Genomic DNA, 12600 nt, shown 5'->3' with positions numbered 1-12600 from the left:
CACCGGACTCTGGTGAGTACAGAAAACCCCTCGGCTGCTGGGTTTGGGCAGAGAACAGCTGGCCCACCACCACGGGGAAATCAATAACACAGAGTCTGGTGCAGACATATTAGCCTGGCGGCAGAAACCGCAGCTTGGTGACATCACCAGGTCTCCCTGTAGGGAGGGCTGGTGGAAGACATCTTGAGTCCTGGTAGAGCCTGATTACTTGCTGGCTTCAGCTCCACACAGAGAACTTAGTGGGAGCCATCTTGGTTTTGGGCAGATCTGCTTTTCTGGTGCTCCTATCACAGAGAGGTTTGGAAGAGAACGGCTGGGACCTGGGCAGAATCCTGTGCCATTACTCAGCTGCTTCTGATTCAAAGAGAACTGGCAGGAGCTACTGGGGCTAAACCAAGCCTCTGCTTGGGGCCCAATAAGCAGATACAAAATAGTCACAAGTCAGTGACAACCAGAAAGTACAGCCTAATTTATGAACTAACTGACACAGAGGCTAGAGACTAGACTGTACCGCCCCTACATCCCAGCCTACCCCAGATAACAGCAAATTGGGGAGGACAGCAAAAACTCAAGCCAGCACGCTTCTGAAAGGCCCTAAGCAATTCGGAGAGGGCCAGAGAACTCCAGGACAGTCTGAAAGAAACCAGAAACATGACAAGAGATAAAAATAAAAAAAAAATCTCCAGCTGTTCAACAGGAGAAATTAAACCCAAGAGAACTAAACACTGAAGAGAACAAACACAGTAACCATCCTCTACTCGACACAGCATCAGCCGAAATTAAAAAGTACTTACATGATCTCATAGAGGAATTTAAAGATGTACTCCTGATCCAAGTGAGGCAAGATATAAAGAGATTAATTAAAGAAATGACAAGCCCCGCCCAAGAGAACACAGATGGAAGAACTGAGGAAATCAGAAAAGAAAGAGAAGCATCTGAAGAAGAATTTAAGCATAACTTAGAATACATGAAACAGATCCAAAGAGAATATCAGGAAACTAAAAACTCCATTGAATATTGGCAAAATGCCTTGACAGAAACTAAAGACAACCTTCTGAAACTTGAAGAGAGATTTAGGGCTTATGAACGTGAAAGAAAAAGCCTCTTAAAAATAACAAGGAACCAGAAAGAAGCAATTCTAAAACTGGAAGATGATAAAAAGATACATAACCTAAGAATAAAGAATGTGAGTGAGGAAGCAGGAACATCCAAAAATGAAATACAAAAAATATTCACAGATATATTAAAGCAAAATTTCCCACGTATAGCAAAAAGAAATGATATCCAGATAAAAGACGCATACAGAACGCCAGCTACCTACAACCAAAACAGATCTATGCCTAGGCATATAATAATCGAGATCCCAGAAATCCACCAAAAAAACAGAATATTAAAAGCAGCCAGAGAAAAGATGCAGGTTACCTATAACGGGAAATCTATCAAAATAACAGCAGACTTATCAACACAAACTCTTAAGTCAAGAAGGGAGTGGGGAGAAATATTCCAAGTCCTGAAGGAAAAAAATATGCAACCTAAGTTCATATATCTGTCAAAACTCTCTCTAAAAATTAATGAAGAAATAAGATACTTTCAAGACAAGGAGGAACTGTGGGAGTTCGTGGCCACCAATCCAACCCTACAGAGAGCGCTGAAGGACATTACAGAGAAAGAGAGGAAGAGATATCAGGATTACAGCTACAGTGGCAGAGAGGCCTCAGTGAACGGGGCAGACCATGGAATGAGGGAATAAGGTGGACAAATTATAGCAGAAAAGTGGAATAGCAGACATGAGGCAAAGACGGTAAGCTAGTCTTTAGTAGAGACAGCTCTGAAACTATATTTAAAAAAAAAAAAAGCAGAGGTCATTGCTAATGGTGTATAACGATTTAAAAGACACAGTGGTCCTAGTGCCATATTTAGATTGAATTAAATTTGTTGTGGTCTGTCCACTCATATCAGATTTGAGGACACAGACCTCTAGAACCAAAAATAGCAGGTTATACCATGGTAACTATCCTTACTTTCCTATTGACTTAGGCTGAAATCCTGTATTACTTACATTGTCTTACTATGACTGATCTTAATTGTATCTGAATCATAAGACTATTGGTTGGCCTTGACTGATCCTATTTGAAATCGGTATGCGTGTTAGAATCAACCCTAAAAGTAGAGGAAACTACTCTGAGCATGACAAGATGTAAAGGATATCCATACTGGTATGAATCAGTAACAGCTCTCAAATACTACAATGCAGTTAAAGATAAGTTTTTATAAAAATAGGTGATAGTATGTTTAACTATAATAAGCCAGTGTTGTCGACAAATCTATTGAAAATAACAAGAGAAAACATAGTAGCTACGGAAGATCATTTATATTATAGTTTTATAAGTCTTATCCATTGCATGTTTATCTAGGAAATTGTTTCGCTGTCTTGTTATGACTTGGTTTTCCCTATAATACAGAGAGGATAGGAACAAATACTCTGAGGAAGAGACCTGAAAAACCCGAGGCTTATTTTGTAGCATTATAATATAAATTCTAGCAATCTATTGCTTGCTGATTAAAATGACTCTGGACTGGTTTCTTCAGCTCAACTTCATATGCAGAGATGGGGACAGCTATCACAAAGAGAATGAGAGATGCGATGGTAGTTGGTATTGTCTTCCCTAATTTGGAACTTGAGGACCTAAAAAGACTCCATCATCCTGTAATGATTTGATTAGTTCTATAATATGCAATAAGTATAGAAAGTGGGTGAAGTTAGGGACAACTATTTGTAAGAAGCTAGAGACAGTTAGATAAGGTAGATCTCCAGTGGACTTGCTTTGAAATCTGTATTTCTTTAAATTGTTTTTTATTTTTTTTTAAATGTTCTGTTCTGTTTTGATATGGTTAACCTTATCCTCTTAGAGATGTAAAACAAATAGGTGGGACTGATAATCATATTACGGAGCTTTTGTTCGGCCATAGAGCAGAATGGTTTGTAGGGTCACTTTTTTGAATGTCATTCTAAATACTTTAATTCTATAACTTGAACAGCCATTTCGAAGATGACAATTTGTAACTTATCAACTGGCAATTTCTTACCTTTTGTTTGTCTGTAATTTAGTATTATTTCTACCCTTTTTTTTAAATCTCCATGTACTTTTTTTTCATTTCCTTTTCTTTAAATAAAAAAAAAAAAAAAAAAAAAGGACTTAGAAAGAAGGCTCCTGCTTTTTCTCGACTCCCCATCTCTTGGTCTCAGAAGAAACCAAGCTTCAACTTGAAAAGCCACAGGGGAGTGGTTTTCTCAGGCTGATTCAGTGCATGAAGGGCACTGATAGTGCCTGAGCCCATGCCAGGTACCAGGAACCGTGTGGGTGTTTTACAGACATTACCTCATTTGTTGCCCCCAATAAGCCTTCTGGTTTTATAAAATAATCTAAAGTTTTGTGTTTTTTTTTTAAGCCAAAGGTTGGGAATGTCACAAACTGATAGAAACAGTGCTGGGAGAGGTGACTTTTCAAACCTGCCTCATCCTTATCACCTAGTGTCTTCCTCTGACCACTGCAGTCAGACTGTCTTCCCTAAAACTCCCACAGAGAGACAGAGTTTGAAGCTTCTTAGGCAGCTTTTCCAAAACTAGACAGATAAGGCCAAGATACTGCATAAGCCTAGTCTAATTCCAGTCAATGAAATCTTTTTGACACCAAAATATCGAGGCTGTCATCCTGTGGGTTGTGAAGCAAACTGGTTCCAGAGGACAGGGCAGGCAGTGTAGGAGAAGTGACAGAGTGTGAGCTGCACAGGAGAAGAAGGAGAGTCGATGGAGTGAGGAAGACAGCGAATGCAGATTCTGGCAGTGTGAAGGCTGAGTGTGAACCCCTGAAGGAAGAGACGTTTAGGAGGCCCCTACAGTGATGGGAATGACTCCACCCACACCCGGATCCTAACTGGCAGAAAGTTGGGAAGTCATAACAAGGAGACCACCCAACCTCGCCTCCTACCAGCACATCCTCTCTTTTTTTAAATTTTGAAGGTAGCAAAATACAACAAAACAAGACAGAACAAAGCCAATGGAGACAATGCAGTGAAACTGGTACAGCACTTCAGGGCAGGATACTGGGATAACAGCAAGAGGTACCATAGTATATCTCGCTATCTTCACAATAGTTGTCCATTCAATCAGGAATAGTAAAGCCAACCAAAACCAGAATATTATAAAATGTATCAAAACAGAATCTTGAATAGAGCAAAACAATTAGTCAGAACAAAGCAAAACAGTGAAAACAACATGTGCCTTCAGAGAGAAGATAGAAGGAAATCCCCCATATTTGCTATATTGCATATGGTCGTCCTCCAAGAGATGCTCAGACCTCTGGCTCCCAGTTGCTAACTGGGGAAGGGTGGGGGGAGTTTGATTTTTCAGCCCATGAGTAGGAGACGCTGACTGGTTCTATTCCTGGCTTGCCCACCGTCTGCTTGCACCTACACCGAGGTCACTTACCAAGAAGCAGGGTATGTTGCTTTCTTGCTCAGTGCCCTGTTGAAACAGGGCTGGAACTCTTGACTGGTTCTCTTCCTGGCTCGCCCGCCACTTGCTCACGCCTCAAGTTTGCAACTCAAGTCTAATTAATTCATTTCAGATGAAATAAGAAGTTCTACAAGGGAATATTTGCCCCTATGAAATAGGAATTAAAATGGAGCTTTTGTTTTTGCATAAAATCTCTACTAACTGGTAGTGTGAATTGAACCTAGGGCCCTCACACACTAAGATACACCCCCAGCCTCTCCCTCTTTTTTTTAAAAATCAGGGTCTCAGGTCACTAAGTTGCCCAAACTGGGCTCAAACTTGTGATCCTCTGCCTCAGCCTCCAAGAATTCTAGGATTACAGGTGTGTGCTACCGCACCCAGTTTCATATTTTCTCGAAAGCAGATCTCACTACCTACCATCTGTGTCCAGTAATAAGTGGTGTCTAGGACTGAAGGGTCAACAGCTGGCCCTGAAAAACATTTTTCCCTCCAGAAAGCTGACCAGCTGATAATTAGGCAAAGCTGACTAGCTATGCCGCATTGGCCTAACTTCAACATCCACACATGTGTGTACCTCAGGATGTGGGTCTCCATCCTTCCTCCCTGCTCTCTGGGCATCGTTTTTTTTTTTTTTTTTTTTTTTTTTTTCAGGAAACTAAAAAACAAAAATGGAGAGAAGCAATTCCTGGTCAGTGACTCACAGTCAGAGCCTCCAGGGGATCCTCAGGCTCTATTTATGGGAAAAGACTGGGTGGTCGGTTTTCCAAGTGGCCCTATTGAGAATCAAGTCCACATTTTCTTGGTTGCTGTGACCCGTGTCATAGTGTAGCCAACAAAAGGAACAAAATTTAGCAATGTGTATGAGCATATCTGTTATTATCCCCAAGACATGGGCTTCTGGCCGCAGCACACAGGAATGAGTGGCCGAAAGTGCAAGTGAGGCCCTCCTGATTAGTGGTCAGACCAGAGGGAGCTGCTTTTGTCATTGTTTCCTAGGATTTTCTCTCAGCTATGTGGAGCATTTCACAAAACTAATTCTGCAATATCTAACAGAGCATCACCCAGCTGACAATCCTCAGAAGTCACTTTTGGTATTTTGTATTTAAAATAAGGTCAATTACAGAATCTCAGAAAGATGGAGGGATACATAGATTGTTCTGGAAAAATCTTTAGAGCAGAACCATGATCAGAAGATATAATATTTTCCAGTGTAGAGAGAATAAGTAGTCAGTGAACAGAATAGCAATCGTTTTGTAGACATCTAGATATTAATAAGCTCTTATTGCTAGCCAAATTAATTGAGAAAGAGGCCTAAGGACTAATTTAAGAGGTTCACAGAAGGATATATTCTACCACGTATACTACGCTTAAGAATTTAAATATCATTTTATACCAATTAAGTTATGGCACAATTTCCAGACCATGCTTTTTTTAAGGTACTCATGGCTTGCAGAGGTGTAGTCACAAAATTTCAGTTCAATGAAAATATACTGCACTTACCAACAATTTGCTATGGGAGGACAGGAAAGGAAGTAACTAACTCTTCAGGAGGGACTTCAGGCATCAAGGTTGAGTCTGCTCTTGCTGCTTGTTTCAGAGGGTCCTTGTCTGGCCTTTCTTTTCTTGTGTCTCCTGTCCTGTTCTACTCCATCTCCTCCTGAACACAGCTCAAATGACTGGGACCCCAGAATTTTCCTAGGTGTGGCAAGCAGACTTCCAGGGTGTACACAAGCCTGACCCCTGAATTTGCTTACCTGACAACAGTGTGGTTTCATATTCCTCAGTGGTGGCTATGAAGAATTCAAATGCAGGACAAAGGCAGAAACAGGAAGAGAAGGGTGGGACAAGATTTAAGAGCTAGAATTCATCTCTCTCTGTTCTCTGTAGAGAGGCCCTGAAATCTAAACTCAAACCAAGCATCCCAGATTGTTACAAAGATGCATCTCTCAGGTAGGAAAGTAGAGTGATTTTCAGAGTTGTTGAATGTTGGGAATGGAGGATGAGGACCTCCATATGGACTCTAGGCCAAGATCCTATGTGTGCTAAGGTGGACCAGAGGGAAGATAAATCTAAAAATATGAGACCTGTTTCTATGTTCTCTGCATGGTCACGCCACTGGCCATGGGGTAAGGGCAATACGTATGCCCAAAAGTGAAGGCCTTGCAAAACCATGGTAGTGGGATTCTGGCCTTGGACTATGAGAAATCTTTGAAAATCTCAAAAGAGAAATAATTTAATCAGATTGGGGTTTTAGGCTATGAGTCTGGTGACATGGAGAAGGCTGAGCAAAAGGGAAAGAGATTGGGACCAATTTGGGGCTCCGTTAGTGAATGGAGTGTGTGGCCATGGCAGCTTGCCCCTCACAGCCATCTAGGTTGTCTTAGGGGATGCTCTGCTCTTGGCAAAGACCGAATTTTCTCTAAGACATGAAGCAAGTGCCCAGTAGACAGCACTGAAGACACCAGCCTAAGGAAATGCCCTGTATGTGGAAAATAAAATTCTTTACAATCTAAGCATAGTCTACCTGAAACCCAAAGCAACACTCTTCTTTCATGTGTGTGGTAAGCATCGAGAAATATCTGTCTTTTCTACCACCATGACGATAAACATTGAGATATTATGAATTCACAACAAAAAATCAGCTTTGGTTTAACTTATACACCTGCTATTACTTTGTTTACTGCACTCATGATTTCTGTTCTTTCTGTGGATTTGACTGTGGCCAAGCGTATGTATTTTCTTTATCTCCCTCCTTCACCTCCTCCTCCACCTCTTCCTTTTATGTCTCTTCCTCCTCCTTCTTCTCCCTCTCCTCTTTTTCTTTCTTCCTTCCTCCTTCTCTTTCTTCCTCTTCTTCCTTCCCTCCTTTTCCTTTCCTCCTTCTTTCCCTCCTTCTTGCCAAAACAGTGATAGATCAAAAAGGCAACAGCAAATAAAAGAAATAAGCGTAGAAGAAAGAGAGATGAGCAAATTGTTTTTATTTTCATTGTTCCATCTGCCACAGATTTCCTTTTTAATTCTTGCATTTTAGCAAACAAAACAATTATTGTCATTGTGCCACACTTCTGTGTAGCAACATCGTGACTTTATGCCATAAACCAATCACACTTTCTCATATGAATTCATTCATTTTTTATGTTCATAAAAGCATTAACAATCAACAAAAGACATGTTAGGGTTGTGGGAATATGGTAGAGATCACTTTGCTTTAGTGATTTTCTTTCCACATTCTCATGATCAAAATGGAAACTTGAAAATGTAGATGTTTTGAGTTTTCTAATTTTTATTACTAAACACTTCTAAACAGTATTTTCCCACTTAAAGGCTTTGAGTAAAGTCAAGAAGAATCTCTTACTTGTATTTCAAATTCTTCTCTTGTGGTGGTTAAAGGAAATGTAACATGACCTGATGAGGCCATAGCATGTTAAACTCTGATTTATGAATAGCAGCATCTAAACATTTTATAAATGGCACTCATTAATGATAGGACACAGATTAAAAGAAAAAAATCTGAAAGACCCAAAAATTTGAATGTAAATTTTAAGCTCCAAAGTCTGAAGATTGGATTATACTCCTTTGTGGATAATGGTCCCAGAATGCACTGGGTTCAGATTTCATATTTAAAATTCTTGCTTTCCAAATTGATTCTGATTTAATTACTTTTTCTCTTTGTTTCTCTGTCTTCCTTCCTCCTCTCCTTTCTTTTTGCAGGTGGTTCAGAAATGTATTCCTTTCCTAATCAAGAATTTGAAGGATTCAATCCATAGGGACATCATCCTGAACATCCTTATAGAAATAGCTGGCTATGACCCAGTAGCTCTGAGCAGTTTCCTTCCAACACTGAAAGAGATTGGCGAGAGATTCCCCTATCTCATTGGACAAATGGTGAGGATCTACGGAGCTGTTGGGCATGTGGATGAAGTAAGTTTACCTTTTCTGTCTCCACTTCCCTTTCCTCCCAGTTTTTTCTGGGACTTCTCAGAGTTCCCATTTCTCTTTCAAACTTCTGGGTAGACAGAGATCTCTGGGTCAAAGCAGCAGGGTTATGGGATGGGTCAGAAAGGAAGGATTTCTTCATGTGTTACCTGAAGAAAGAAGAGAGTTTAAAAGGCAGAGAGTGTGCTCTGGCAACTTCAAAACTTTGTAAGTAAGAACAGCCCTTAAAAGAGCTTTATGTCATTTCTGGTTGTCACAATTCCATTTGTCCCAGAAGATCGAGTGTAAAGCAGGGAGTTAGTTCTCAGAGACCCCGTAGCTATCATGCTAGTAAGTACCTGGTCTCAATGCAGTATGTTTTGAGCCCTCTGGATGATGTTATGTGGGAGAGTGAAATAAATATTTGTGGGTGTCTACAAGTTCTAGCCTAAATATTTGCAAATGGAATCTTTCAGCAACAACAACAGGATGCCATCAGAGTTCACAGCAATTAAGAAATTTTCTAGAAGTTCAGGTCCCAGAGAGTATAGACATGCACATTCATATGCATAAAATATATGTCTTCCTGAGGATTTTAGATCAAGAGTTAGGATTTTTGTCTTTTTCAAATAAAAGGAAATAAGTAATCGTTTATTGTTAGAAGTTTGTTTAATCTATTTACATGTATTTAGCTATTAAATATAAAATTGTCCAAAGTTGCACATGGTGGCACACTCCTGTAATCCCAGCACTTGGGAGGCCGAGGCAGGAGCATTGCTGCAAGTTTGAGATTGACTGAGCTGCAAAGTGAGCTCAAGGCCAGTCTGAACTGCATAACAAGACTCTGTCTCAAAAAGACAAATATATAATTTCATAGTTCATCAAGTTCAATGCCTGGATTCTATACAAGATAAAAAGAAACAATTATGTGATTTACCTAGATTTAGACTGGACTAATTAGTGACCCCGTTGGAGTTAGATCTGCGGTATCCTTGACATTTGTTTTCAAATTTTATATTAAAAAATGAATCTCTGGTTCTGTTTTGCTTTGTTTCTGATGAGAGTTGTGGAAAGTCCTGAGAATCCTGGGCTTCTTCCTGGCACAGGGTATTTCTGCTTCCCAGGAGAAGGCAGGAGAACTGAGCTCCCACACAGCCCCATGCACATCAACATGGGGATGGATCTTGAAAGGAGATCACTGATACAGATCTGCGGCTCAGTGCAATACCTTTCTATTCACTGCTGTAGGAATGCCTTGCGTTTGCCACAGTCAGCCTTCTGGTAGTACTTTCCCCTGCCTGTCACGTTTGGTGCCAGGAGTACCCACTGCTGTGATGTCCCTAGGCTAGCTTCAGCTGACCGCAGTTTGAATCTGCTGACCTTGCAGATCTTTGCAAGGGTCAAAATATTCAGCCTCTGAGGTGTAAGGCTCTGGAGTTTAATGGTAGGTTTTGTTTTGTCACAAACACACTTATGATTTATTAATCTCTGGCAATGCACACTGGAGGTAAACTTCCCACAAAAAATGAAATTTATGAAAAACCAAAAATATTATCTGCATGCAGCTGTGTCTCTGCGGGTTGGTCTGTACCAAGGTTAATGAAAGAGATTGTTCTGTTGGCAACTTTCCCGTGACTCTCAGTGGATTGAGGGAGAAAGACAAATGGATCCAAATAACCTGAGGAACACAGTCGTCCCTCAGTATTCTCAAGGACTGAGTCCAAAATACTCAAGTCTCTTACGTAAACAACACAGCACTGGTACAAAACTCCAACACATCGTCTGTACATTTAAACCAACTATTACGTCTTAGTTGCTATACTGTATTTTTAGGTGATAGTGACCAATAAATTCTGTACGTGTTCAGTACAGACAAAAAATTTTTCCTGAGAATTGATCAATCCTTGGTTGGTTAAATACATAGACGCAAAACCCACAAATACAGAAGATTTATTGTGAGTCATTTCATAACTGTTTGCTTTCTTTTTCCCAAAACAAAATTTTCTGAGCAGGTCTGGTCCCTCCTAGGCACATGTGTGCACACGCATGAACACACGCACACATACACACATAAAAAGAGAGAGATACAGAGTCAGAAACAAAGACAGAGACAGAGACCAAGACAGAGAGGAAGTGAGAGAGAACAATTGTAGATTAAATGACTGTCATATGTACTCTATTTAACTGTAGTAATTAAATAATTGCCATATATACTCTATTTAACTATAGGAATTAGGAAATACATGTGAAATTAAATAGCAGAGGTTGGGCCCCTCTAGAATAGCTACTAAGGGACCAGGAACCTATGGAAACATTCTCTGTAGTTATTGGTAGATTAGCATTTGGAAACCTCTGACATAGAATATTTAAAGTGTTTTTGTGCTTAGATTTTGAATTGCATCTCACTTATCACCTGTCCTCCCCTCCTCTCTTTATTCATTGCTAAGCAATGCAATAATTTTCTAGACTGCTGACATAGCAGTGGAAACAGTCTGTCTGAGAGTAGCACCAAAATCCAAAATAATAGTGATTTAAACAAGAAAGGCCTCAGTTTCCCTAAGAGTTGGTATTGAGACAGCAGTCTACAATTCCATGTTTCAGCGACCCAGGCTCCTAGCTTGTGGCTGTATCATCCTTTAGCACATTTGGGAGCACAGAACTTTCACCTTAAGATCTGAGATGGCTCCTGTCTCTATCCAGAGAGTTAGAATCTCAGCAAGAAAAACTCTTCCAGACAAAAATGAATTTGGTTTACAAAATAAATAAAACAAAGTGAACATGAGCATATATAGATGCAAGAGAGGCTGAAACACATAGTCTGTAGTCAAGTGACCAAATGCCCAGGTAATCAAGAGAAGGACAGAAAGAATGACAGACAAACAACAGTCTCTGGGTAGCTGGTCAACTCATTTTATTTCTCTAGATCTTGTCTGTCTGTCTCTCTCTCTCCTAAAAAAATAATGGCTTTACACTGATTTATCTCTCTTCTGACCTTGGTATTCTTTGACTCCATTATTCTATTTCATTTGGGATAATTCTAATAAATTACCTATAAATGTTCATCAGGCTTCTTTGCCTAGAAATGACCTTATTTATTTTTAATGCATAAAATCTTATCATTCAAGTATTCTTCTTTTAACCTTAAGGGTTATTTTTGGTGCTGGGAATTGAACACAGGGTCGATCCAACTTCAAGACCTTGTTCCAAGTTTTAAAGCATACAGTTTGGGACTGATGGGAGCTTACTGTTGGATTCTTCCTTTGCTTCATGTCTTCCTGCAAACCTGATGGTTTGGTTGTTAGGCAGAGGGAAATCTCCTGAAAGTATCCAATCATCAGCCCAGAGATATCCATGGGTGTAGAACTAATCTGTAAATATGCAAGTTATTGGTTAGTTTAGGCCTCACCTGTGTTGCATGAAACCAGGTATAAGAGCTGCAGGCCTGGCTACTGCTCATCAGAAAGGGGTGTGACTGTCTTTCAGGTCAGGACTCAGCTAGGTGGGCAAACTTGTTAACAGTTTGGCAACAGTATCATAATTTTTCCATTTGTTTTCATCAGCAAAGGAAAGTTGTATATATGAAACAAACAAACAAAAAACCCTGCAAACCTTGTTTTTTTCTGTTCCCCAAATTAACTAAAAAACTTTTTTGTCTGAATTTTAATGAAGCTATTTTCATAGCTAAATAGTGCTTATGTTGCTAAGGGATGCCACGTAACAACTCATAGACCATTTCTGAGTATGTGCTTGCTTCTAAATTACATTTGCTGAATGAAGAGGTCAACTCAAAAGTCCAAAGGGCAGAGGAGTGTGCTTTGGGGCAACCAATGAGTCACTGCCAGTACATACAATAGGGGCACATACAATTCTTCATCTTCTAGGATTTACCCTACTCGCTTGGAATGCACAGTTGAAGCAAAGTCATAAATAAGAAATAGTATTTTGTTAACTATCCCCTAATCATAGTAAAAATATGAGTCTTTTTTTGACTTTCTCACATACATAGATTGCAATGGGTTCCTCTCAGACAACATCAGAAATTACTTCTTAGAAGCTCCTATGAGTTTCTCCCCAAACTTCCCTCCTGACAATTTATAGAAAGCACGAGTGTAGTACCTGGCATATAATAAGTACTTGATGTATTTCGACAACAAAACAGCAGCACCACC

General features: G+C 39.9%; 1 protein-coding gene across 7 annotated transcripts in view; it reads left to right on the top strand.

The window, feature by feature from the left end:
• Veph1 (ventricular zone expressed PH domain containing 1) overlaps positions 1 to 12600 on the top strand; it is a 236848-nt gene that overhangs the window by 73478 nt on the left and 150770 nt on the right. For all 7 annotated transcript variants that reach the window (XM_063249249.1, XM_063249247.1, XM_063249245.1 and 4 more), the window contains one exon: positions 8228 to 8437. In XM_063249249.1, coding sequence (XP_063105319.1) covers positions 8228 to 8437 — 210 coding nt within the window. The remainder of the gene's footprint in view (positions 1 to 8227; positions 8438 to 12600) is intronic.

Source organism: Cavia porcellus, unplaced genomic scaffold (genome assembly GCF_034190915.1).
Source record: "Cavia porcellus strain 051 isolate PalLab524CR breed Dunkin Hartley unplaced genomic scaffold, mCavPor4.1 scaffold_5, whole genome shotgun sequence".
Lineage (NCBI taxonomy): Eukaryota > Metazoa > Chordata > Mammalia > Rodentia > Caviidae > Cavia > Cavia porcellus.
Note: the sequence above shows the minus strand (reverse complement) of the source record. Positions and strands in the feature narration are given on the sequence as shown.